Source organism: Schistocerca americana, chromosome 4 (assembly GCF_021461395.2).
Source record: "Schistocerca americana isolate TAMUIC-IGC-003095 chromosome 4, iqSchAmer2.1, whole genome shotgun sequence".
In the NCBI taxonomy this organism is placed as follows: Eukaryota; Metazoa; Arthropoda; class Insecta; order Orthoptera; family Acrididae; genus Schistocerca; species Schistocerca americana.
Window position 1 is genome coordinate 612,166,049 of NC_060122.1, and position 27,432 is coordinate 612,193,480.

At 45.8% G+C, this 27,432-nt stretch overlaps 1 protein-coding gene across 1 annotated transcript; it reads left to right on the plus strand.

Annotated features, from left to right (window-relative positions):
* Nucleotides 1-26,902, plus strand: LOC124613653 (synaptic vesicle membrane protein VAT-1 homolog). Its single transcript, XM_047142368.1, has 5 exons — nucleotides 1-60; nucleotides 110-350; nucleotides 16,601-16,858; nucleotides 19,823-20,067; nucleotides 26,516-26,902. Exons 1-5 carry the CDS (start codon nucleotides 1-3, stop codon nucleotides 26,900-26,902), a joined length of 1,191 nt encoding a protein of 396 aa, XP_046998324.1.
* The last annotated feature ends 530 nt before the right edge of the window (nucleotides 26,903-27,432 follow it).

Sequence of the window (27,432 nt, forward strand, 5' to 3'; positions counted from 1 at the left end):
ATGGGAAGCGAGTGTTGCGGGGTAGTCAGGCGAGTGGGTGCTGGAGTGGACGATCTCGAGGTAAGAGGACTGTAACTTTAGGAGAATGTCGTGCTGCTTGTAAACCCAGAGCACTGAGGTAGCGCGCTGGCTGCGGCAGGCGGGCCGCAAGGTGCTGTGCCTTTGGATGCAGGGCGGGCTGTTCCGGCGCGTGGTGCAGGTGCCGCGCGGCCACTGCTTCGCGCTGCCCGCCAGCGCCACCCTCACGCACTCCGCCGCGCTCGGCCTCGACTGCCTCGTCGCCTACCTCTGCCTGTTCGACCTGGGCAGGCTGCGCAAGGCGGGCGTCGTCTTCATGCAGTCTCTCGCAGGTACAGTACGGCAGCCGTAAATGCTAGCAGCAAGTTTCGATACGTGCCTGTGGCTTGCACACCACAAACATCGATAAACTGTAAAAGCAGTACTACTAAACCCTACCCCAGAACCTCGTATCCGTTGCTGGTTGCCTCTATAACTGCTTCCAGGGCAATAAAAATCTGATTTTCAGAGTTTCGTGTAACTATTGCTTCAATTAAAATTTTGGTAATATAATTAAACCTTTCAGTACCAGGTGTGTCTGAAACTTTTCAAAATGATCAATGCCTTTAGGATGAGACCGATGCTATGGTAAGACAGTACACCGAGGGACCTTTACGAATGAACTGGACTGCAGCAATTACTGCGTTCGAAGCAACAGTAGGCGTGAAGCTGTGCTCCGTGATTGTAAGAGACTGACTGTCTATCACTGCTGTCAAGTGGCTTCGAAATGTAACCATTGGAGCAGTATGTACCTTTCGTATGAATTTATATTTTAGACCCATATTTGGGTACTACGAGGGTGAGCCAAATGAAAACCTTAAACTCGTAATTCATTGAAATCTCGCGCCGTTATCCTGTAAGTTCGTAAGCGTGCTGCAAACAGCGTGCAGAATGGCCTGTAGGTGGCAGCATAGTGCAGATGCACACATACCGCCGCAGTATCAGTATAGCGACTTTCACCAGGCAAATGCATGACGTGTCTGCAAGATGGGTGCCACGGCAGCTCGCTCCTGAAATGACAGAACGACGTGTTGATGCTTGTGAAAAACTTCTTCGGCGCTTTGAACGAGAAGGTGACGGATTCCTTGCAAGAATCGTTACTGGGGACGAAATCTGGATTCACTTCCACCAACCGGAAACGAAGAGGAATGGCGCCTTTCTTTAAGACCAAAACCAAAGTAGTTTCGAACAGAACCATCAGCAGGGAAGGTTATAGTGACTCTTTTGAGACGAAAAAGGCGTCATTTTGGAGCATTACATGCCTAGAGGGACCACTGTCACCAGTGCATCATACACAGATATCTTACAAAAAAATTTGCGCCCTTCAATCAAATCAAAGCGACGTTGATTGCCGTCAGCAGGCGTCCTTCTGCAACATGACAATGCACGGCCCCACACTGCCCGTACAACAGTTGCAATATTCACACACGTGCATTTTGAGTGTCTTCCTCAATCACCATACCCACCAGACCTTGCCCCCCAAGTGATTCCCATATGTTTGGACGATTCAGAGACGCAATGGGGGGAAAAAAGATCCATTCTGATAAAGAGGTACGACACGCGGTGCACGAGTGGTTGCGCGCACTACCAAAAGAATTTTTTTCCAAAAAAATTTATTCATTTCGTAAGCGCTGGAGGACTTGCATTGAGCGTGGGGAGATCATGTTGAAAAATGATACAGCTTTATACCACTTCTGCACAATAAATTTTCAAAAAAAAATTTAAGGTTTTCATTTGACTCACAACTACAACCACTACACTACACTTTACCACTACAACTTAAGACCTCACGGAAGTTGAAATATGGGACAAGGTATAGAGAAATTGCGAAATTTGTAAAATATATTTCACAAAAGATGACTGTTGGAAATTTTATAACCCTGTGGTTCCAAAGTGAAGCCGTGACTGTAAAAAGATGGATTGTTCAATTTTTGCCAGCTTCCTGTATTCGTTGCTTACTACGATAAAGGTCAATTCTGCGAAAATTTTTAAAATGGTTTTATATTGTTGGAACTCAAAGCATTAAAATGTTCACACACTGACGCGTTTTACCGTCAGAAACAATTCTTCCCAAGTGGCGATGTGCAAATAACAGGATTACATTCCTCAAGTATTAAAAGATGGCACTTAGCGAGTCCTAGATAACTTCACACAGCATTTCACAGCTGTACTGAACTTGTCTCTCACTCACCCTCCCAAATGAAAGCAAAAGGGTTATCGCTTACTACATTTCTGCTGTTACTGCAGGCATACTTAAACATCGGGCATGCCAGATAAATTACTGCTTCACCGATTATTCTCAACACAACTGGCAGTGTCCAGATATCACTAACTCTTCAAAATTGTCACTGTTCCATGTATAGTTAGGGAGATAGGAAGTCACAAACGTTCAGATGCGTGAAAAACTAAAGTTTCTTCAAATTGCAGGCAAATTACCCAGACTACATTCATGAAATATTTCATTACAGCAATTTGCGACTTTCAAAAAATTTAAATCATAATTTCAAAACTTATCTACACGTTTCATCGCTTACAGGCTTCGTCAAATATTTGACAAACATCGGAAATTCGGTGTTGAAACTGCTTTATACATGGGAGGTAGATTCTTTAAGTAATCGGGGGTAAAACCTAAAACCTAAGTCAGCTTCTCTTCAAATGCAAAACCTTCGTCTACACTAACAATAAAATTTTAAAGCTCGCGTGTCTGAACACACTACTCTCCAACACTGCTAGAGGACTTTCATGGGGTTTTCACAGGTAACAGCATCGCCTAGTAATATATGGGCTTTTTTATGAAAATCGAAACACGTTAAAGCAAACGGCATAATATAAAGTTCTATCTAAAATCGTCTCCTCGTCTTCGTAGTTCGGATGTTTAATCACAGCATGGTATTCTAAAGAACCAGAGGGAGCTCTTTCGTAATACGTTAAAGAATTAACAGGTGGAGGTATTTGTTTCTTAATCCAGTGACGTATTTTCAGAAGTTTACGCCAGTAAACAGAATTTAGCACCACAAGCTTATCTTCATGAATGTTAAGAGCGAATTTACTTGGCTAGTATCTACGGATGTACTGATTCCGCCTTGAGTATTACAAATATGTTCTTCTTTCGATAACTTTTATTTTTATTCTTTGCTAGGAAAACGAATTCATGAAGTTTGATTTAAAATTTGGGTGCCTACTGATTAAATTTTCGTTTCGTTTGCGAATATAAATGCCTAGAAAACTTTCTGGTCCTTTCGAAAAAACCAGAATGGCTAAAAAGTCTGAAGACTATGGTCTCTGCAATCGATGAAGGTAACGAGGCAACTTACTGTGATCCCATCATCAGGCGTCCTCGCTCTTCAGGAAGTCCTCCCAAAAGCTAGGCGCAATATAGCTCCCAAGTGTCGTACATTATCTCGCTCCTCAGAACCCTTCTCGGTTACTTCTAACTCCATAAAAACGGAAATTATGACGAGAGGTGGCAAAGGAGAGTTTTAATAGGCTGAATTCTAACAATTTACCATTTCGCTTTAAGCTTGTAATATTTCCGGTGAAGTTATGACTACACGCACAGCACAATACCAGATGTGTGTTATGTACGTGGATTATAGTATCAGCTGCTTTTCATACATCCAGTTCTACGTGGATCTCCCGCGTTAGTGAAGCAAATAACCCTTTCCTTCATGTCACCAATCACACTACTAACGCTTCAAGTATTCCATATGCATGAAGTGCTGGGCAAAGCTAAAAATAACCGGACAACGCCGGTTTTCTCAGATTGTTTCAAATAAAACCACCAGATGCCGTAAAATTAAATGTGGACAACAAATAACACCATAAAAGACAATTATCTTGAACTGATTGCAGATATTAAATATCGTGGAGTCTAAATCAACATGCGTCTGTCCCGATGGCTAACCAAAATTCGACGCAGAATCAAGAATCGCAAGAATCGGCTAAAACACGTAACACACTCTCCAAACAACGCAATATGAAACATCTAATGAGACACTTAAAACTCACAGCACTTATTGGTAAAATCGAGCTGAAGACAACGTATAAAATCCTTGACGGATCTATTACAGGATGAAAGAACTTTAAATTGTGCAAGACTTCGTAAGTCAGATACAGTTCAGTGCACAAAGGAACAGGCGAATAATGCAACGAAAGAGAATTGCAAGCCAGGAGTATCAATCACCTCTCACAAGAAACACGAACTAGGAAATGTCTATCAAACAGTTACAGGTGAGGTGCCTTGGAGAGCTTTACTTTCTCTGGCAGATAAATGCCGGGGCTATAATGTTCGCTTCTCCCACCACCACCACCACCACCACCACCAAAATCCAAACCAACCGGATCTAGAATAGAAAATATCCCGTCCATTTTTGGTAGTCTAAAACTATTGCCAAGACAGAAAAAATTAAGGCCTGAAAAGAACATAATGACTAGCCGCACATTCTGTATTCAGTAGAAATCATATGAGAAAAGCCACCTAGCCTGCACCTTAGTATCGTGTAGGTTACACCAGAAACGACACGTGGTTGGAATTCCACGTTAAACAGTAGGTCCTGTCTCCCAATAGTGTTACTAGGGTTTCTTACAGTTGTAAAAGTTACCCAGGAGGAACACATTTGCCATTTTACGGAAGTTTCCAGCTCTTCACACTATCACCCTCGCTTCCTCCATCGGAAACGAGCGGAGGCGGCTTGGGTAATTCTCTTCCCTTATCCGAATCAGTAGAGCAAAGCCGCCTTTACTGTGGGAGGGGGGGGGGGGGCTGGATCATGCTCTCAGTTCATCCCGATCCTCAGCAGCCACAGGGCCAGATGCCATCCACATTCTGATGTTGCAGCACCTTTCTCTTGTGGGTACGCATTTTCCACTTAACCACATCTGGGCAGAATGCACATTTACTGAACGCTAGCGTGAAGCAACCGTCATACCCATCCCCAAGCCCGGTAAGGACAAAAACCTTCCTTCTAGCTAGCGCCCAATCTCTCACCAGCTGCGTTTGCAAGGTGGTAGAACGTATGATTCATGCCTGGCTGGTGTGGTGGCTCGAGTCTCGCCATTCACTCACGAAAGCACAGTGTAGATTGAGTGCGGCGTTCTGCAGTTGTACACCTCGTTACTTTGTCCACCCATGTCATGAATAGTTTTCTGCGGAAATACCAAACTGTAGCCGTGTTTTTTCGATTTGCAGAAACCATAAGACACCTGCTGGAGAACTGGTATCCTCCGTACTCCTTACACATGGGGCTTCTATCGGCGCCTGTCCCGTTTCCTTTGGTCAGTTTTAAGACAGTTTTCAAGGTGCGTGTTTCTTACACCTTGTCGGACGCCTTCATTCAGGAAAATGGTGTGCCTCAGCGTTCTGTCCTGAGTGTCATCAGCTCTATCCCCCCCTGCGGGTCCGGGGATTAGAATAGGCCCGAGGTATTCCTGCCTGTCGTAAGAGGCGACTAAAAGGAGTCCCACCCCCTCAAGGGGGTCGTTAGCGCCTGCGTCCGGAGACGGACGGTTCCACGACCTCTATTTGCGGTCATTTTGCTTTTTCACTTCATTTCTTCCTTCCTTTGGTTGGTTCCTTTCTTTGCTCTTCTCCACCTCACTGTCTTCCTTACTCTTTCCCTTCTCTTCTTCTCCTTGCCTTCTCATTGCCTTCTTCTCCCTGCCTTCTCTGGTCTCCGCCTCGGCGTTTGAGACAGTCTGTCCTCTCTCTCCCTCTCTCTCCCTCTCCCTCTCTCTCTTCTTTTTTCTCTTCTTCCTTCATCCCTGTGCGTGCCTGAAGGCCGACCCACGCGTTCGCACGCGTAGCCGGTGACGGGGTAACGCGTAATTCCCCGCCCTGGGTAGACATGTAAGGCACGCACGTACCCCCTGGTAAAGGCCAGGCCCAGGGAGGGGTGATTGCCTGAGCTGATACCTTCTGACCATGCCGATTGGTCCCTCCGTCTGTTTCTCGGGAGGTGTGACCTGAGGTGTAAACATTCACCTAAGGCGGGAGTGCCCTCTGAGAGGGTCCCCACAAGGAAGGAGCGCGCCATCGGAGACGCTGGCAATCATGGGGGAGTCCTCCGCAATGGATTTCACTCGATCTCTCTCGACTTCTGCCCAAAAACGGAAACATGACCAGCCACCAGTGACAAAAGTACTACCGCCTGCCCCACAGTTCCTCGTAGTTTCTCGAACTGAGGACGGAAAGGATTTTTCCTCTGTCAACCCTTTCGTTATCCAGAAGGGCGTAGATGCCATAGCCGGATCTGTCAAATCTTGTACCAGGTTGCGTAACGGTACCTTATTACTAGAAACTGAGAGCACCTTTCAGGCACAAAAACTGCTTCAGGCCACACTCCTGTACACGTTCCCCGTCCGGGTGGAGGCTCACCGAACTTTGAATTCGTCTCGTGGTGTAGTCTATACTAGCTCCCTCGACGGATTGACTGACGAGGAGATTCAATCTTTCCTCGCTGAGCAGGGCGTGACGGCTGTCCATAGGGTCATGAAAAAGGTCAACAATGACCTTGTACCGACCCGGACACTTTTCTTGACCTTCAATAGTGTTAAGCTGCCATCGCGCATCAAGGCGGGCTACGAGGTTATTTCTGTTCGCCCCTATGTCCCGACACCTACGCGCTGCTACCAGTGTCAGCGTTTCAATCACACTCGACAGTCTTGTTCCAATGCGGATAAATGTCACTTGTGGCAGGGATGCCCATGAGGGTCACTGTCCACCTCTCTCTCCTCGTTGTGTGAACTGTCAGGGTGACCATGCCGCATCCTCCCGCGACTGTCCTGTCTATAAGGAAGAACACTGTATCCAAGAAATTTGGGTCAAAGAGAAAGTGTCCACCTCGGCTGCTCGCAAGCTATTGGCTAGTAGGAAGCCCACGCTGTTCCCAGTGGGGAAATACAGTACTGTCCTCGCCTCTCCTCGGACTACCAGGGAGGTGGCAACCCAGACATGCGATCTGACCTTCAGCATCACGGTCGTCCGTTCGGCCAGTGCTAAGATGGCGCGGTCGACGTCTCCTCTCCCTCCCATCACCCCAGTCACCAGCCCCTTCATCAGCTTCTGCTAAGACGAAGACCCAGAAGTCAGATGCACGGGCTTTCAAGAAGGAACCGTCCCGTGCAGACTTCCTACGTACCTCGACCTCCCAGCCTTCGACCGGTACTTCCACCAAACGTCCTTCCAAGAAGGCTCATAGGAAGCACAGTTCTCCTTCTCCGCCACGGCGCATTTCTTCTCCTGCGCCACCCAGCGGTTGCCGCCCCAGGCCGTCATCCGTTTCGCCTGGCCGCACCGCTGGTAGCCGAACATCTGGCCGTTCACCGGCGGAGGAAGCTCCCCCTCCCGGCCATCTTCCCAAGATGGCCGATGAACCTATAGACCGAATGGACGATGACTGTCCGCCTACTGATAGCGGCGGCAGTGCTCGCTCGAAGCCAGGCCCTCAGCGGCCTTCGAGGTGACCCCTTCTTTCATCTTCCTTTTTTTTCTTACGATGGCACTTACTCATTGGAACATTCGCAGCATTCGCTCCAACCGAGAGGACTTGAAGTTGCTGCTCCGCTTGCACCGTCCGCTCGTCGTAGCCCTCCAGGAAACGAAGCTACGCCCATGCGATCAAATTGCCTTGGCACACTACACCTCTGTGCGTTTTGACCTACCCCCTGTGGCAGGTATCGCGGCTCATGGAGGGGTTATGTTGCTGGTCCGGGATGATATTTACTACGATCCCATCACGTTGCACACCGGCCTTCAGGCAGTTGCCATCCGCATTACTCTCCCCACTTTTACATTTTCCATTTGTACCGTTTACACTCCATCGTCATCTGCCGTTACCAGGGCAGACATGATGCAACTTATTGCTCACCTACCTTTGGGGCTCTCCAGCATCCTGCCTGAGGGGCTCCCTGTTAGCAGCTCAATCTTGTCTGCTTCAATACTGGCGCCCCTACTTTTCTTTCGGACACATCTCACACCTATTCCCATTTAGACCTCTCTATATGTACTACCCAACTTGCACGCCGGTTTGAGTGGTATGCACTTTCTGATACATATTCGAGCGACCACTTCCCGTGTGTTATCCATCTCCTGCAGCATACCCCCTCTCTGTGCTCAACTAGTTGGACCATCTCCAAAGCAAACTGGGGGCTCTTCTCTTCCAGGGCGAAGTTTCAGGATCAAACCTTCACAAGCTGCGATCTTCAGGTCGCACACCTCACGGAAGTCATTCTCGCTGCTGCTGAATATTCCATCCCTCACCCTACTTCTTCTCCACGTCGCGTACCGGTCCCCTGGTGGACCGCAGCATGTAGAGACGCTTTACGTGCTCGTCGACGTGCTTTACGCACCTTTAAATGCCAACCTACAGTGGCGAATTGTATCAATTATAAACGATTACGTGCACAGTGTCGTCGTATTATTAAAGAAAGCAAGAAAGCCAGCTGGGCTGCTTTCACAAGCACCTTCAACAGGTTCACTCCTTCTGTTGTCTGGGGTAGCCTGCGCCGGCTATCTGGCACTAAGGTCCACTCACCAGTTTCTGGCTTGACGGTCGCGAATGACGTCCTTGTGGCTCCTGAGGATGTCTCCAATGCCTTCGGCCGCTTTTTCGCCGAGGTTTCGAGCTCCGCTCATTACCACCCTGCCTTCCTCCCCCGCAAACAGGCAGAGGAGGCTAGGCCACCTAACTTCCGCTCCTCGAATCGTGAAAGTTATAATGCCCCATTCACCATGCGGGAACTCGAAAACGCACTTGGCCGATCACGGTCCTCCGCTCCAGGGCCTGATTCTATTCATATTCAGATGCTGAAGAACCTTTCTCCTGCGGGTAAAGGTTTTCTTCTTCGTACTTACAATCGTATCTGGATTGAGGGACATGTTCCCGCATGCTGGCGCGAGTCTATTGTTGTCCCGATTCCTAAACCAGGGAAGGACAAGCACTTGCCTTCCAGTTAACGACCCATCTCGCTTACCAGCTGTGTCTGTAAAGTGATGGAGCGAATGGTTAACTCTCGATTGGTTTGGCTGCTCGAGTCTCGACGCCTACTTACCAATGTACAATGTGGATTTCGTAGGCGCCGCTCTGCTGTTGACCATCTGGTTACCTTGTCGACCTTCATTATGAATAACTTCTTGCGGAAGCGCCCGACCGCGGCTGTGTTCTTTGATTTGGAGAAGGCTTACGACACCTGTTGGAGGGCGGGCATTCTCCGCACCATGCATACATGGGGCCTTGGCGGTCGCCTCCCTCTTTTTATTGGTTCCTTTTTAATGGATCGACAGTTCAGGGTACGTGTGGGTTCTGTCCTGTCAGACACCTTTCACCAGGAGAATGGGGTGCCACAGGGCTCAGTTTTGAGCGTCGCTCTCTTCGCCATCGCGATCAATCCAATGATGGATTGCCTCCCAGCTGATGTATCAGGCTCCTTTTTCGTGGACGATTTTACCATCTATTGCAGCGCGCAGTGTACACGTGTCCTGGAGCGCTGTCTTCAGCGTTCTCTTGACCGTCTTTATTCCTGGAGTGTCGCCAATGGCTTCCGTTTTTCTGCCGAGAAGACGGTCTGTATTAACTTCTGGCGCTACAAAGAGTTTCTCCCACCGTCCTTACGACTCGGTCCTGTTGCTCTCCCAATCGTGGAGACAACAATTTTTAGGTCTTACATTTGACAGGAAACTTAGCTGGTCTCCACATGTCATATTTGGCTGCCCGTTGTACCCGTTCTTTAAATGTCCTCCGTGTTCTCAGTGGTATGTCGTGGGGAGCGGATCGAACCGTGCTGCTTCGTCTATATCGGTCGATCGTCCGCTCGAAGCTGGATTATGGGAGCTTCGTATACTCCACTGCACGGCCATCTATCTTACGCCGCCTCAACCTCATTCAACATCGGGGTTTACGACTTGCGATCGGAGCGTTTTATACTAGTCCCGTAGTCTTCATGCTGACGCTGGCGAATTGCCACTCACCTACTGGCGCGATATACTGCTTTGTCGGTATGTCTGTCAGCTACTGTCAATGCCCGACCACCCGTCTTATCGTTCCTTTTTTGACGACTCTCTCGACTGTCAATACGGGTTGTATGTCTCTGCCCTGCTACCCCCTGGAGTTCGCTTTCGTCGCCTCCTTCAACACCTTAATTTTTCACTCCCTGCAACCTTTAGAGTGGGCGAGAGCCACACGCCACCTTGGCTCCAGGCTCAGGTCCGCGTTCACCTTGACCTCAGCTCGCTCCCAAAAGAGGTTACCCCTGGTTCGGTCTACCACTCCCGTTTTGTTGAACTTCGTTCGAAGTTCATCAATATGACCTTCATTTATACAGATGGCTCAAAGACCAATGACGGGGTCGGGTGTTATTTTATTGTCGGGGCAATACCGGCTCCATGACCATTGTTCGGTCTTCACAGCTGAGCTCTTTGCCCTCTACCAGGCTGTTCTTTACATCTGCCGCCACAGACATTCTGCTTATGTCATCTGCTCCGATTCCCTGAGCGCCATCCACAGCCTCAGTGATCCGTATCCGGTTCACCCTTTCGTGCACCGGATCCAACGCTCTCTTCAGCAGCTGGTGGACGTCGGTTCTCCAGTTAGCTTATGTGGGTCCCTGGCCATGTCGGTATCCCTGGGAACGGAGCTGCAGATGCCGCGGCCAAGGCTGCGGTCCTCCAGCCTCGGACAGCTTCTTGTTGTGTCCCTTCGTCAGATTGTAGCAGGGTAATTTGTCGGCGCATTTTATCGCTGTGGCATGCCGATTGGGCTGCACTTAGACAACAAGCTTCGGGCCTTGAAACCTCTTCCCGCGGCTTGGACGTCGTCCTCCCACCCTACTCGGCGGGAGGAGGTCGTTTCGGCCCGGTTACGCATTGGACACTGCCGGTTCAGCCATCGCCATCTGCTGACGGCTGCGCCGGCGCCGTTCTGCCCATGTGGGCAATTGCTGACGGTCCGGCACATTTTAATGTCCTGTCCGGATTTTAACACACTGCGTCTAGATCTTAACCTGCCATGTACTCTAGATGCCATTTTAGCGGATGACCCACGAGCAGCTGCTCGCGTTCTTCGTTTTATCAATTTGACAAACCTCTCTAAGTACATTTGATGATGCTGTTTTTAATCCTATGCCTGTCAGTCTCTTTCATCGTGTTTTCCCTTTTAGTTGTTGTTTTAGACTTCTGCCTCGCGGTGCATTCTTAACGTAGTCAGGGCGCTAATGACCAATGAAGTTGTGCGCCCTAAAACCACAAAAAAACAACTCTGCAATCGCCATCAACCCTATAATGGTCTGTCCCCCGTCGGGCATATCCGGCTCGCTTTCTCTCCACGGGCCTGTCTCACTGGGTGGCGTCTTCAGCGCAGTCTTGGTCTTCACTCCTGGAGCATCGCCAATGACTTTAGCTTTTCCACTGACAAAACTGTATGAATTTCTGGCTGCGCAAATAGTTTCCTCCACCATCTCATCTTGAGCCTGTTACGCTTCCATTCGTTCACACTGCGAAATGCACTATAGGAAACACTCTTGATCCTCCCATGTCTCGTATCTGGCAGGCCACTGTATGCAGTCCCTCAGTGTCTTAGGTGTCCTCAATGGTACTTACTGGGGTGCCGATTGAACCACCCTCCTCCGTTTGTACCGGTCCCTTGTCAGTTCTAAACTCGACTATGGGTACTTCATTTATGCATCTGCACGCCCATCAACACTATACATCATGGCATCTGTTTGGTCATGGGCGCCTTTTACACCAGTCTGGTTGAGTCTGTATGCTAAAGCAGCTGAACTACCACTGTCCTACCGCCGTCACTTTCTCCTCAGCAGGTATGCATGCCGTTTGTATAAAATGCGTAGCCACCCGTCGTAAGCCGCCTTCTTTGGTGATTCCTTAGATCGTCTGTTACCTCTTGGAGTCCACTTTCGCCACTTGATACGGCGGCTTAACTTCACGCTACCTGCAACCTTCCCAGTGGGTGTGAACCCTTCACGACTTGGCTTCGTGAAGCGGCCCATGTTAACCTTGGCCTCTATTCGCTTCCTAAGAACACTACTCCAGGCTCGGTCTATTACCTTCAGTTTCACGACCTTCGCATGGAACTTAGGGATAGTACCTTCGTGTTCACTAATGGCTCTGACTGTGGGATCGGGTGTGCTTTCGCCATTGGCCCCCGTGTCTTTCAATACCGGCTTCAGGCACACTCCTTAGTTCTTACAGCCAAGGTTTCCGCCTTGTATCAGGCCAAGGAGTACATCCGGCGACACAGCCTTCCCAATTGTGTTCTCTGCTCAGACGCACTCAAGCGCCCTCCAAAGTATCTTTGCTGTACACTGCTCATCCCTTAGTGCAGCGGGTCCAGGAAAACTGTCAGTTGCTCACTCTTCGTGGAGCCAATGTCATGGTTCTGTGGCGTCCCTGGTCATGTTGGTCTGAAAGGAAACGAGGCTGCTGACGTTACTGTCAATGCAGCAGTCCTCGTACCTCTGCCCGTGAGTTCCTCTATTTCCTCCTATGATCTCTGCGTTGCGTCTATCAGGAGGTAGTGTCCCTTTGGCACATCGCCAATGGTTCCACCTTCACGGAAAGAAGCTTCGGCTTATTAAGCCTCTCCCGTCGCCTTGCAGGAACTCCTCTCGGCTCTCCCCGCTGGGAGGAGATTTTAACTCGGCTGGGTATTGGGCACTGCCTTTTTAGCCATCATTTGCTCATTGGCGCTGCCCCACCACTTTGTACGCATTGCACCCAAACTTTCACTGTCCGCAACTTCCTGCTGGAATGCCTTTTTACCAAATTACGTTCTAGCTTGGGTTTTCCATAGGATTTCAGACGTTTTAGCAAATGACGCGCGGGCTGTCCACCGCATTTTATCTGCCGAAGCAATATGGCGAAGACCAATCAATGTTTAGTTTTGGGCCTCCATTTTCGTATGGTATTTCTTACCTTTTTCCATGTGCCTTGTTTAGCTCTCCTATTCTGTCCGTTGGGAATGAAGTATAGTCGTTTCCCTCTCTAATTTTGACTTTGGCGCGTATGACTCCAGTTGTTTTTTGCGCCCTAAAACAAAATAAACTAAAGGCCTTTTTTGAGGGACCAAACGTGTGATAGGATTGACAGAGCTGCGCAGTGGATGCTCGAGCCGTCTCCCACTTGAACTGCACAGCTTGCACATAACGTTTTCTACATGGGGATGTGCATTATCATGAAGCAGCGCACTTGCTGCAATTTTCTCGGAATTGCCGCCATAACTGCTAGCAGTGATGTATTCTGCGTTCCCCAGTAATGGCGACACCTGGTTCTTTGAAATTAATAAGCAATGGGCTCTGATAATCGAACAGGATGAGAATCACCTTAGCAGCGAGTGGCTTGCTCTTGAACTCGTTGGGATGAAGGGACGATGGACGACACCCCTACATCGTCATTGGATTAGGCTGATTCACAGTGGTGGCACCAGGTTTCACCGCCGGAAAAAAATTCACTCGAGGACCTTGTTGCGTTCAAAACTTACATATCTGGTGCTTCAGTCACACAGCTGTAAGGTTTGCTTTTTGTTAGATGTTCAACACTCCGGGTATCCACTGGCTGCAAACCTGATGGCATCCTAACATCTGTTGGGTACAGTATTGCACGCTACCGACGCTGATGTGAGGATCCTCTGCTAGCGCACGAATGGTTACGCGTCGGTCAACCCTAATCGCTCTATCAACCGTCAGATCGTTTTTCGTAATGGATGACGCTGACCACCCAGTTCGGCTGGCGTCTTGTCTGTGACCAGCATGGAATTGGCGCACCATTTCACAACAGTGGTTTCAGACACAGTGAACACAGTCTTCATTCTCTGGTGTTTGCCCTTCGGCAGCCAAGAACAGAATAACAGTAAGCTGATCCTGTTTCAAAGCATTTGGTAATAACGTCGCCGTAGTTGATTTCCGCATTATGGTATCTGTACTGACACCGCAGTCGCAATACGTTGTATACACGCTGCAATGACGCTCTCAAACGGAAACTTATTGGTCGTCCCTTACCTCTAGTAAGCCACACCCTGAGCAACTCCGTCTTTTACCTTTTCATGCTTACTGTTTTTGTCGTTATTGCGCTGTCAAAACCCTTTCTACTATCCAAGGTTTGCAACACGAATTTCATCGTTAATATCTGCACCAAAATTTCTTCGCCAATAATTCCAGAATAAACCTTAATACCTTTGAGAATTCCTAGCAAATTAACTGTTGCACTGGGACTAGAATCTGGAGCTCACCATTCTATCACTGGTCTTACTGACTGCTCTATTCAGGCCAGACGAAGAGCTCACTCACAGCTCCAGCTGCTATATCATATCCAAACTCGAGTACCTTCTGGTATGTTTTGCTAGACTAGCGCTTCCGAAAAAAAGATAGTCGCATCCTATGGCGTTCCAAACGCAATAAGTCACGCCTCCACTTCTTACTGGAGAGATTAATCCAACGACGTGTGGAAAAGAGCTTCACTGATCTGCAGGAAGGAAGGGGAGGTATTGGCAACAGTGAAACTGAGAGGGTGGTTTGTCATTTATGCCTTCAGAACTCTCAGTATCATTGTCTGCAAAAGGCAAGGTTACCAGTCAGATCTGGTCTAGCACACAGTTTCAAATGATTTTTCACGATAATTACTACTTACCGAGAGCCTTGTAAGCCGAAAACCGGTTCACAAGATTAGCAATGATGCCGGTCGTCCACCTTCCACTTCCGTACAGCGCTAAATTCCAGACAAAATCTTTAGTCATCCCTGCTCTTCAATTTGCTTCGTCCACACGGGGGTGTACTCGTTCCTAACACCGCAATGAAGGGCATTTAGGGATGTTTGTGTACCAGGTTTGTGACACTCGAGCTGTTCCCAAGTTTCGTCGGTATCCGATTTGTGTTCTAGATGTAGGACTGATATTTAATCGAATCAGCTCTCCTCACGGTAAGCAGTGGGATTCGGGTACTTCTTACAACTGGGATTGATAGTCAAATTTCTAGAATTACCGGGAGCCCCTAGAAGATCCTTCCTATAGCTTGCACGGGTGTGCCTGTTGCTCCACGTGTAAAGGAGGTTACGTCAGGTGTCAGAACTGTTGGGCTCTTATAACTGTTATCTGGTTTGTGTAAGAGTTGTAAAAAAACCTTTCGGTTTGCTGCGTTTTATCTCTAACATCAAAATGTCTGTTTCAAAATCAACATTGTCAAAAGCCTTTCTCTAAATCTACAATTGACAGACTTAGAATCGCCTTTAATCAATCTATCTTCTAAGATAAGTCGGTGGATCAGTATTGCCTTGGATGTTAGTGTATTATTACGAAACCCAAATTGATCTCAAAGGCAGTCTCTAAAGTTTTATTCTTCTATGAATGATTCGTGTTACAAAATAGTGACTGACTGATACATAAAACTAATGGTTAGATAATATTCACACAAGTCAGTATTTGCTTTAGTTTGAACTGGAATTACTACACCATTTTACCTGTCTCACATGTACTGCGCAGCACCTGGAATACACTTATCATACGTGGCTCTCCCAAGGATTATAATTATTGCCCATTAGGTCTTAGAATACTCTGTCAAATACTTCTTGCAGTATCATCTCATCTTTACCTTCTTCGTTTCTTCTCATTTTATGATTCTGTCCTTAGTTTTCCCTTATAGCGACGCTTTATATTTCCTTCAACCTATTTTCCGCTTTGCTTAGTACTGGCTTACCATCTGAGCTTTTGATATTCATGAAGTTACTTGTTTCCATCAACGGGCTCTTTAATTTTCGTGTAAACGGAGTTTCTTTTCGTTAGTTATGCATGCTTTTGTGGCCTATCATTCCTCCTCTATCCATTCCTGCTTAACTGTTTTGCACTGGATACCATTTTGGGCGACCTAACAGGAACTGAATAATCGACTAAAATTTTTAGACAGGAAGAAATTGTCAGCGGTATAAAATCTGTTGAAAATGTGCTTAAGTGAAAAACACCATCTACCGTTACTATCATATGTCTGGGTAGATCGCCTCCGTCAGAAGTTCTCATCTTGCCATCAATTTCTCCAGTTCATTTAAATGAAGATAGTTTTCTTCTATTGTACACGTCTTCCCTACAATTTCTTTCAGCGGGTGTCATTCGTGCATCAGATTCTTCAGAAGATTTATGTCGATATTTACTGACCTCAGGCAATGATTCTCTATTAACTTGCGTTGGAACTGAAGGTAAGCAGTAGTTTACAAAAAAGTTCCACAGGCATTGCTCATTGAAGACCTCGTGATACCTGAGACATCAATCTCCCTTCCCTTAAAGTTCCTTTACAGCCCTCTTCCGTCTGTATAGTTTCCACCCTCAAGCCTTGGATCACCGTATGTAGTGCTAGAGACGCGCAGCCTGAAGACAACCAGGCACCAGTTAAATTTGCGCGTTGATGGGTTTTTTGCCTGTTGTTTCCCCTAGCGTGAGAGTTTCACGCAAACAGTAATTTACTCTTAATTGTACTTAGTCACAGAAATGTCTCTTAACATAGCAAGCAGTGAATTGTCATTCTCGAGACTGAGGGAGAGTGACACGCTTCGTAGGTGGCGTGGGCACGGCCGTGGCGCAGCTGGCTCGGACGGTGCCGCTGGTCACGGTGCTGGGGACGGCCTCTGAGTCAAAGCACGACAAGCTGTGGCGCCTGGGGGTGAACGGCGTGTACCGCCACGAGGAGGACTACGTGGAGCGCATCCTGAGCCTCTACCCTGAGGGCGTCGATGTCGCCATCGTCCGCAGTGGAGGGGCGGAGACCGAAAAATTCCTGAGGCTGCTCAAGCCTTGCGGAAGACTGATCACTATCGGTGAGTACGCGAATTGCTGGTCTGTCACTAAATTGTTCTTAAGACAGTTCTAAGATGTTAATCCACTTAATCGTTTACTCTGGCAAGATTTAAACACCATTTTAACACTGTTACTCCATTGCAAAACGGCAGTTCATGCCTCACTGATTGGTCTGTAAAGTCGAATCATTTGTGCTAATTTTTGAACGAAATCTTAACAATGTAATTACTCTCGCGTCAGTATTAGGTTGGTGTGTAAGTTCCTAGCGTTTTTGTATTGAACACTGGTATTCTGGTTACAATGTCTTATCGATCACTTTTTATTTGCGCTTCACTTTTTATTTGCGCTTCACTTTTTATTTGCGCTTCACTTTTTATTTGCGCTTCACTTTTTATTTGCGCTTCACTTTTTATTTGCGCTTCACTTTTTATTTGCGCTTCACTTTTTATTTGCGCTTCACTTTTTATTTGCGCTTCACTTTTTATTTGCGCTTCACTTTTTATTTGCGCTTCACTTTTTATTTGCGCTTCACTTTTTATTTGCGCTTCACTTTTTATTTGCGCTTCACTTTTTATTTGCGCTTCACTTTTTATTTGCGCCTCACTTTTTATTTGCGCCTCACTTTTTATTTGCTCCTCACTTTTTATTTGCGCCTCACTTTTTATTTGCGCCTCACTTTTTATTTGCGCCTCACTTTTTATTTGCGCCTCACTTTTTATTTGCGCCTCACTTTTTATTTGCGCCTCACTTTTTATTTGCGCCTCACTTTTTATTTGCGCCTCACTTTTTATTTGCGCCTCACTTTTTATTTGCGCCTCACTTTTTATTTGCGCCTCACTTTTTATTTGCGCCTCACTTTTTATTTGCGCCTCACTTTTTATTTGCGCCTCACTTTTTATTTGCGCCTCACTTTTTATTTGCGCCTCACTTTTTATTTGCGCCTCACTTTTTATTTGCGCCTCACTTTTTATTTGCGCCTCACTTTTTATTTGCGCCTCACTTTTTATTTGCGCCTCACTTTTTATTTGCGCCTCACTTTTTATTTGCGCCTCACTTTTTATTTGCGCCTCACTTTTTATTTGCGCCTCACTTTTTATTTGCGCCTCACTTTTTATTTGCGCCTCACTTTTTATTTGCGCCTCACTTTTTATTTGCGCCTCACTTTTTATTTGCGCCTCACTTTTTATTTGCGCCTCACTTTTTATTTGCGCCTCACTCTTGATATTTGAGTTTATATTTTGGCATTTCCACTTAGAGGTATAATGGAGGTGTGGAAGCTACAAAATGGAGTGTCAAAAGAAGATATTGGAACATTTTAGACATATTCTTCTGTTTTCCAATAGATAGATGATAGCAGTTAAGGGAGCCAGAAACATTCGTAACGTGTATGGGGATAATTCCATTGGACAGGGCAGGGCGAGAAAATGGATTCCTCGTTTTGAGGAGGGGCATTTCGATCTCCCTAGACATGCAAGACGACTTCAAAAGATATCAAGATCGTTCAAACGCATTAATCTACAATGATCCACATCAGTCTATTCCAAAAGTAGCAAATGTGATGAACTACGATCATTCCACTATCGTGCGATGTGTGCATGCTTTGGGGTCCATAAATCGGGCGTATGGATACCGCATGTTCTAAGCCAAAATCACAAAAATCACTGGATATGTGAATCTGCTCTTAAGCCACAGACCGTCCCTATCCTGTATAGTTACTGGTGGCAAGAAATGTCTTCATGCCGACATAAGGAAAGGAATAATTGAGGCCAAAGCAGCAACTCCTCGTACAAAGAACTGCGCACATGCACAAAAAATGTAATCTAGTGGAACAGGTGCAGTGTGGTTTACTAAGAGTTGCTTCCACAAGGTATAGACGTCTTTCACACGCTATCTGAGAACAGCCAGGAAGACTGTGTCGAGTGATGCTACCCCACGTAAACGCCCGCCCGCATTCTGCTACACTGACAAACTCTATAGAGGAGTTGGCTTGGGAAGTCATACCGCGCTCACCTTATTCACTGATCTTGCGACCTCGAATTTTCACATTTCCGGCTTTCTATCGAACAGCCTTCCTTTCCGGATGGATATGCGCTCCGAACATGGCTCAACGAGTTCTTCATACCTAAAGCATGTGACATCTACAGTCGCAGAATAGGAAAATGATACCAGCGTTAGCAAACTATGATAAATAGTGAAAGAGTATGTTAAGAGTAAAGTCTCTGTTGTGTATCTGTCAACTTACGGAAAAAACGCTACGAATTTATGCACCAACCCAATACTTACGGCAGTGCAGAAGTCACGTTTCGACTGGATTAAAACTGTATAGATGGCAACAATTTTTCGGTAGTGATCTGTTCAGACTTTACGTAGTCATCTTAAGGAAATGAGCGTCTGGCTGCTACTGCTGGCGGCTCCTCGGATGCTCAGGCGGCAACAAGATCGTAAGGATCGCTTCTACATAAAGTCTAAAACTGTTATTAATAAAATATTTTTGCTTCTTAGAATGTTAGTTTAACCCATCTGTGTCAACATATCGCTGTTACTCCCCCGGACCATGTTGACCAAAGTTACATTAAGGTTTGACTAGCACACAAATGGTCGCAAATGATAAGTCATATTTTTAGGCTGAATTTCTTACACTGCCGTGAGCCCTTGACTCCTCTTTGGTCACTAAATTCGTTTCTCACGGATAGCCAAAACTACATACACCCTAGACTTTGGGATCAAGGTGAAATCACACTTCCATTTAATTTCCTCTGGCCGTTTTCAATTGCTGATTTAGATTCACATCTCATTTAAAACCAAACTGTCATAAAAGTTGGATGGAATTTGTTCACGACAAGTCCGAATTCCTCGTTCAATACTGGTGTTACCCCAAGTTGCAATGGGATCCTGAAATAATTCATAGAAAAACCCTGCTGTTGATACTGCTGCAACTGATGTCTAATTTACCTTCATATAGCAGATATATGTATTGGTTTCAGGCTCGGACAGCACGGCTACATACCCAAGAACTATTACGATGACACTGCAAAGACCAACTTGGGACACAAAATACGTATCTTCCGCTGAGTTAGTGAACAAGAATGTTATCGTGGCTGGTCTGAACGTTGGAGATATGATTAAGAATCATTCATACGATGTACAAATAATGCTGGACAATGTATTTGACTTATATTTCCAGGAGAAGATAAAACCTCAAATTCATTCCGTTTTACCATTTGAGAAGGTGAGTAACTCCGAAATGAAACAACCAATTTGCGTTAAACGTTATTGCATGAAAAGCCCTGAAACAGGTGGGATAAAATAAAATGGGTTAATGTTAAGAAATTTTATTATTGTTACTATTCTCACCGTTAAATTACTGGTAACATTTAAAAATAACCTCAAAAATTGTAGCTAAGACAGTCAGCAGTTGCACGCGCACGCGCTCACGCGCGCACACGCGCACAAGTTTGAGGCTCATAACGAATTGCTAACGACTGCAAGCGACATTTTGTGTGCATTTTAAAGTCTTGGATTTCTATGTGTTTGTTTCTTCCCCTTTACCTCTCCTTTCAGTGGGCAGGATATTATTCACTGATGATGCTTTAACAGATGTCCTGTCATCCTGTTCTAAGCTTTATCCGCAAGTTTCTTCCTCCACAGATTCTGCTTAGAGCCACCGCATTCCTTACCTTAACAATCTACCCGATACTAAAGATCCTTCTGTAGCAATACATCTCAGTGCTTGGATTCTCTGCTGTTCCGGTTTTTCCCAATTTCCGTGATCCCCTACCATAAAATTCTGTGTTCAGAACGTATGTTCTCACAAGGGAACCTTCCCATCGCGCCCCCCCCCCCCCCCCCCCCTCAGATTTTAGTTGTAAGTTGGCACAGTGGATAGGCCTTCAAAAACTGAACACAGATCACTCGAGAAAACAGGAAGTTGTGTGTAACTATGAAAAAATACGCAAAATATACAAACTGAGTAGTCCATGAGCAAGATACGTAACAGCAAGGAGTATTTCACCTCAAAAGTGCCATGGTTCCGTGGTTAGTGTGAGCAGCTGCGGATCGAAAGGTGCTCAGTTCAAGTCTTCCCTCATGTGAGAATTTTAACTTTTTTATTTTCGCAAAATTCTGATTTGTCCGTTCATTGACGTCTCTGTTCACTGAAATAAGTTTCGTGTCTGTGTTTTGCGACCGCACCGCAAAACTGTGCGATTAGTAGACGAAAGAACGTGCCTCTCCAAAGGGAACCGAAAACATTTGATCGCAAGGTCATAGGTCAACCTATTCCTCAACTGGAAAACGTCTGATATATTCTATACGACACTGGTGACAGCATGTGTGTCACATGACAGGAATATGTCGACCCACCTAACTTGTACACTTGGCGAATGCGTAAAAAGATTCTTCTACCTTGCCCGATTTCGGTTGTCTTGTGGATGTGATAATCACTCCCAAAAAGTGATGAAAACATAAGAGTTTGTCACATAAACTGCAACAAATGAATGAAACAGTTTGTCTTCCCTGTGCTCTGTCAAAACATACGTTTTTAACGTTTTCAAATATTTTCGTGTGTAGACCGTCAAATCCTGCATATGTCCAAGCAAATCTGAAAATGTCCTGGAATTTTGGAGGGCGAAGTTGATTGTGTCAGTGCCTGAACTTTGATAGTTGACACACGATCACGTAAACAATACTGCTCTGTGTACCTGTGCAGCTTCGCAAAATAACTGTCTGAAAATAAAAAATTAAACTTGTCACTCGAGGGAATACTTGAACCAAAGACCTCGATTCGCAGCTGCTCACGCTAACTACGGGACCACGGCCCTCCTTAGGGCAGGTTCTCCTTGATGTTGCCAATCATGCGCATGGACTACTCAGTTTGTATATTTTGCTTATTTTTTCATAGTTCCACACAACTTCTTCCTGTTTTCTCGAGTGATCAGTGTTCAGTTTTTCGAGGCCTGTCCACTGTGCCAACTTACAACTAAATCTGAGAGGGGTGCGATGGGGAGGTTCCCTTGTAAGAAATTTCTTCCGCAAATTAAGGCCTATGTTTGATAATGGTATTTTCTTGGCGGAATGCCTCTTTGCCTGTGCTAGTCCGCCTTTTGTCCTTGCATTGCCCGTCATAAGTAATTCTGCTTCCAGGGTACAATAATTCCTGAACCTCTATTTCATGACCCAGTTTCGTGTTCAGCTTTTGCTATTCTCGTCACTTGTTAGCAACATCGGGGACTATCACAATTATTCCTCTCGTCCTAAATTTTAATCCCGCTCTTGAACCCTTCTATTTACGTAATTACTACTTCGATGTACGGAAGTAGGGGGCGAAAGACTGTGCTCATTTCTAAGCCCAGCACTTCGTTTTTGGTCTGTCGCGTTATTACCTTTTGTTTCGTGTACATACCGGTACCCGTCTTTCCCCATAGCTTCCTCCTATTCTCAGAATTTCGAGCATCTTGCTGAATTTTACTATGTAGGGCGCTTTTACTAGGTTGACAAATGCAATGAACGTGTTGATATTTTTCTTCAGTCTCGCTCCCATTATCAACCGCAACGTCAGAACTTCCTCCCTTGCCATTACCTTTCCTAAATCCAAACTGATGATTTAAGAGATCACTTTTCTTTTTCCATTCTGTTTATTGCTCTTCTCAGCAGCTTGGACGTTTGAGATGTTAAGCTGATAGTGCGATAGTTTTCGTACTTAACAGCCCATGCTGCCTACGGAACTTCGTAGATATTTTCAGAGAGTATGACGGTACATCGCAGGTCTCATAGATTCTACACACTAACTAGAATAGTTATATAGTTGCCACTTCCCTTAATGAGTTCAGAAATTCCAATAGAATGTTACCTAACACATTTGCTTGGAGCTGAAGTTGCCCCGAGCTCCTTCAAATTCTAACTCCAACACCCGATACCCTTGTCATCCACATAATCTCCAATTTCTTCCTCTGTCACGACATCAAAGTCCCCATAGAGGAGACGGAGGAGAAATACAGAATTGGGGGAATGTGCTCCACCCGGGGAACAGCTCAGGTCCCACAGGGGAAAAGTTTCCGTGTATTTATGATGCAGCTCCAAATAATTCTGTAGCTGTCTCGCAATGCAAATTGTGTAGAAAGTTACTTATTCGGGAACCCAGAGGATTAGATTAGTTGTTCCACAGATCATGAATAACACACTTCGGAATGATGTGGAACGTGTCGGGTTAATAAAAGGTGTCTATACAAGATATTAAATTACAAAAAAATATTACATGACCCTTGACTTTTTGGGGGGGGGGGGGGGGGTTGGGGAAATGACCCACTTACTATATCCAAAATTCATCTAATGAGTAAGAGTTAACATTAAATTCTTTAAATTTCCTTTTAAATGCTATATGGCTACAAGACTTTTGATACTATTAGGTAAGTGACCAAAGACTTTTGTAGCAGCATAATTTACCCCCTTCTGAGCCAAAGTTACATTTAACCTTGAGTAGTGAAGATCATCCTTTCTCCTAGTGTTGTAGCCATTTTAAGACGCGTTTGTAAATTGACCAGCAGTTCCCTCACTCCATAAGAATTCGAAAGAGGACGAAAACTTACAGGGAGCCAAGTGTGTGGTAACTTGTGCTAAGGACATGAGGCCATTCAGTAGTATACAGGCTTTATGAATTCAGGGCAAACATTGATTGATTGTATTTTAATCCATCGCCAATTGTCGGAAGTGTATGGTGAGTCGTGTATGGATGTCAAAAATGTTCGTAAGTGGTGTAGTGTTTGCAGCTGGTCGGACCGAAATTCACGGACAAAGGAGCGGGAGACCGTCAATTTCTGAGGAGACAGTGTTGAAAGTTGAGCAAAGCATGCGTGAAGATAGGCGGATCACCCTGGTTGATCTTTGCACGTTAATTCCTGGTGTTTCCCGAAACACCGGTCACACAATTTTAACGGAAACATTGAACTACCGGAAGGTGTGCGCAAGATGGGTGCCACACATGCTTGACTTTCTGAACAGCATGGCGGCGAGCTGGTATGACATGGGCATACAAAAACTGCCACAGCGCCTACAAAAATGCGTCGACAGAAATGACTGTCGAAAAATAGCTAAATATTGAAGCTGTAAACTGATGTAAACCATTGTCGAAATAAACAGGTCTATGTACTTACAAAAATAGACCTTACTTATGGGATTACCCTCGTATATTTGGCTGAAACACTAAAACGTACATAAACCAGAATTCTAAGACCTTACTTTACTTGCTGTTGCAGTGTAATAGAGGTCTTTAGGTTCTTAGGAGCAAAGGGTCTCGACTTTGGTGATTCTGGTTACTACAGAAAGCATATATTACAGATGATCTGATAACAGTTCGAAATGGGAATAGCGAGTATGTCGAAAGAGTTAAGTTGCAGAAAAAACCGTTCATATCGAAATAAACTCCAAATAAGCGGAAAAGGAGACTAATAAAATCCACTATTTTACTGCCTACAATCACCCAAAATTGTTTTCCATAAACGTGCGAATCCTACTCATGACACTATGATGAAAGCGTACAGGATAAACTGTCATGTAGTGAAGCGGTGCGGGTAGACAGGCAGTCCATAAGGACTCTCTTGTCCTGCTTGGGTTAGGACATAGCGTGGATTGGATGGGATTAAAACAGCCTGCCCATTCTGCTGCTAATGTGCAGCAACTTGCCTGCCTGGCTAACATAAACACGGACAGGTTAAAAGCTGACTGCTGACTGCGATTATAGCGCTGTCGTGGAAAGAAACTGCTACCTCGTATCATCTAATCATTTTATTGCGTGTTCTGGCAATGAAGGTGGAAGACCATTTACGTACGAGGCGTTTTTTAAGTACCGTTTTGAAATTAAGAACAAGACCTGCTAAAATATCTCAATTTTATTTTTACATAGTAGCCTGTGCCTTAATCTACGCACTGACTCCATTGCAGTCTGATTCTTCCTTGTTTACGTTGTGTACTGAGTGTCAAGATGCCTCCGATAACCGTGAGTCCCGCAGACTGAAGTACTGGCTGTTATAAGGTTTCTTAGTGCTAAAGGCCTAAAAACGATCGATATTCATTGAGATCTGTGCAGTTTACGGAGAAAACATTGAGTGATGGAATGGTAAGAAAGTGGGTGAGGGCATTTAAAGATACCCAAACAAATGTGCATGATGAACAAAGGAGTGGGCGTCCTTCGGTTAATGGGTTTGGTGCGGGAAGTGGACAAGGTGAGAGAAAACTGACGCTTTATGATTTCCACCTTGCGGGATGACTTTCCTAATGTTTCTCGTAGTATTTTGTATGGCATTGTGACCGAGCATTTGAATTACCGAAAATTGCGCGCACGTTGGGTACCGAAAATGCTGGCGGATGCGCACAAAACCAAACGCTTAGACAGTGCATTGACTCTTTTTGAGCGGTACCGCAACGACGGTGATTATTTCGTAAGCGAAATTGTTACGGGCGATGAAACGTGGGTGGCCTACGTCACACCAGAATCAGAGCAGCAGCCCATGGAAGTTGAGCAAGACAATGTCCGTCCGCATGTGGCGAGTCAGACCAAAGATCTCATCACATCTTTTCGATGGGAAACTAGATCATCCTCCGTAAAGCCCCGATCTTTCGCCCAGTGACTACCATCTGTGCATTTAAAGAAACACCTGGGCGGTCAGCATCTTACACGATGACGAAGTCAAAACAGTGATTATGCAGTGGTTAACAAGTCAGGCGGCAGACTTGTAGGAGGAGAATATTCAAAAACTGGTACAACTTTGACAAGTGCCTCAGTATTGGCGGAAATTACATAGAAAAGTAGATTAAGGTACAGGCTTCGAAGCACCCCCGTTTTGTGGGGTGTTGGGTTTTGTGTGATTTACCGAAGCCGCCAAACAGTTAATTATGATTATATGACCGTGTGCTTAATGGATGAAAGGCTATCGGTTTTTCTTCTGTGGTTTCGGTGGTATTTCAACAGAGTGCGGCTGTTCTGAGATGAAATAGTTAATGACTGAAAGTTTGTCTATTATTAAAGACCATAACTGTTGCGATGTACAAACACATAGGTATTTTCTACTAACACAAATTCTGAGGCAGTTGCTACCTTCGCCTTACAGTCTAATTACGGTTATCCTTTTATTGGTTGCTGATTTTAAGTACTTCGTCACACGCAATGATGGTTAAGTCACAACAATCTTCACTGCAATCCATAGTTGTTTCTGGCCGACGCGGTTGACGCGAAACACGTAAATCGGCACTTGTCACTTTCGGTTTCATATCACTCGCGAATCGGTATTAGTGAGGGTCAAACCCACAACGATCAGGGGGACGCGGTCACTCGTCATACTCCGGTGAACGTACCCTTTACTACTCACTCGACAGCCATTCTTGCTCGTCTCTCCAGTACCATACTCACTAGACACTCGTCTCACTGCCTCCTGCAGCGCTCGACAATCGACTCCTGTGCACTATCGACCTGGATGTCGGATACTAATATCTGTGGGATCACAGATCCCTTACAGCTTTCATGTAAAAATTATATTATTGATACCTTAGCACGTCTATTTTGATTTCAAAACGTTACTTATTTAAAAAAACACGCCTCGTATATTAACAGAAGACCCAAAATAGAATCCAGTGGAGTAGAGCAGTAGTATTCGGTTCCGGCCGCACATCGACTGCTCTGTTCTCAGATGACGGACGGCCTCGAGCTGCTGTGCAGAAGGGAGAACTTCGGGAAGGTCCTGCTGGTCGTCCAGGACGAGCCGGACCAGCCGGCGGCGCTCGGCTGGCGGGTGCCCAGTCCCCCGAAACCTATCCCCGGCGCCTTGACGTGGGACAGACTCCAGCGGAGGGTCGAGGCGAAAGTAATCTGCAAGAGGAAGCTGAAGTACTGGGAGAGGCAAGCGGAGATGGCAGCCGCTGGGGCGCTGGAGGAGACGGAGGAAGAGGATGCTGGCGATAAAGACGACGACGACGAGGACGACGACTCTATGTTCACGGAGCTGGAGGCGAGTGTGGCCGCAGAAATGGTTAAAGCGATCAGCGAGTCTGAAGCTGAAGGGAACGCGAGTTTCTGAAATTTTAGTCTCTTCCAGTAGAGCCTTTCGCGAAATCGTACAGAGATCTCCGGAATATTTTATTTTACGACATTAGTAAGTCTTTTATTGTTAGATAAGGAGATAATAAAAATGTACCTTAAGCATCTCTGCCAAATGTTACCATTCAGTATTTCGTTTTAAATGTTGCTTGTATGGTTTTTATGAGCATGCAACAAATAAAATATTTTGCATGCTGTAATGCATTCGTCCATTACTTTCATATTTTCTGGCTCCTTAAAAGTACTACTTAATACCTTACAGAAGAAGCTTGTGGCTAGTTTCGTATCTACAGCCAAACACTTTGAGCGTGCAGAGTGTATAGTGAGGCGACATTCTCTTTGCATGGTGCACGTAGCAAAAGCACGTTTTCGAGAAGCAACTCTTACCCAGAAATGGATAATTAGGCCTGCTCACCGTACCGTAGGTTCACTATTCATATTAAGCATTGTTCACACAGGCAACAGGTGATGTCACAGCGATTGCCGTGACAGTTAATACGGAAGTGGCGC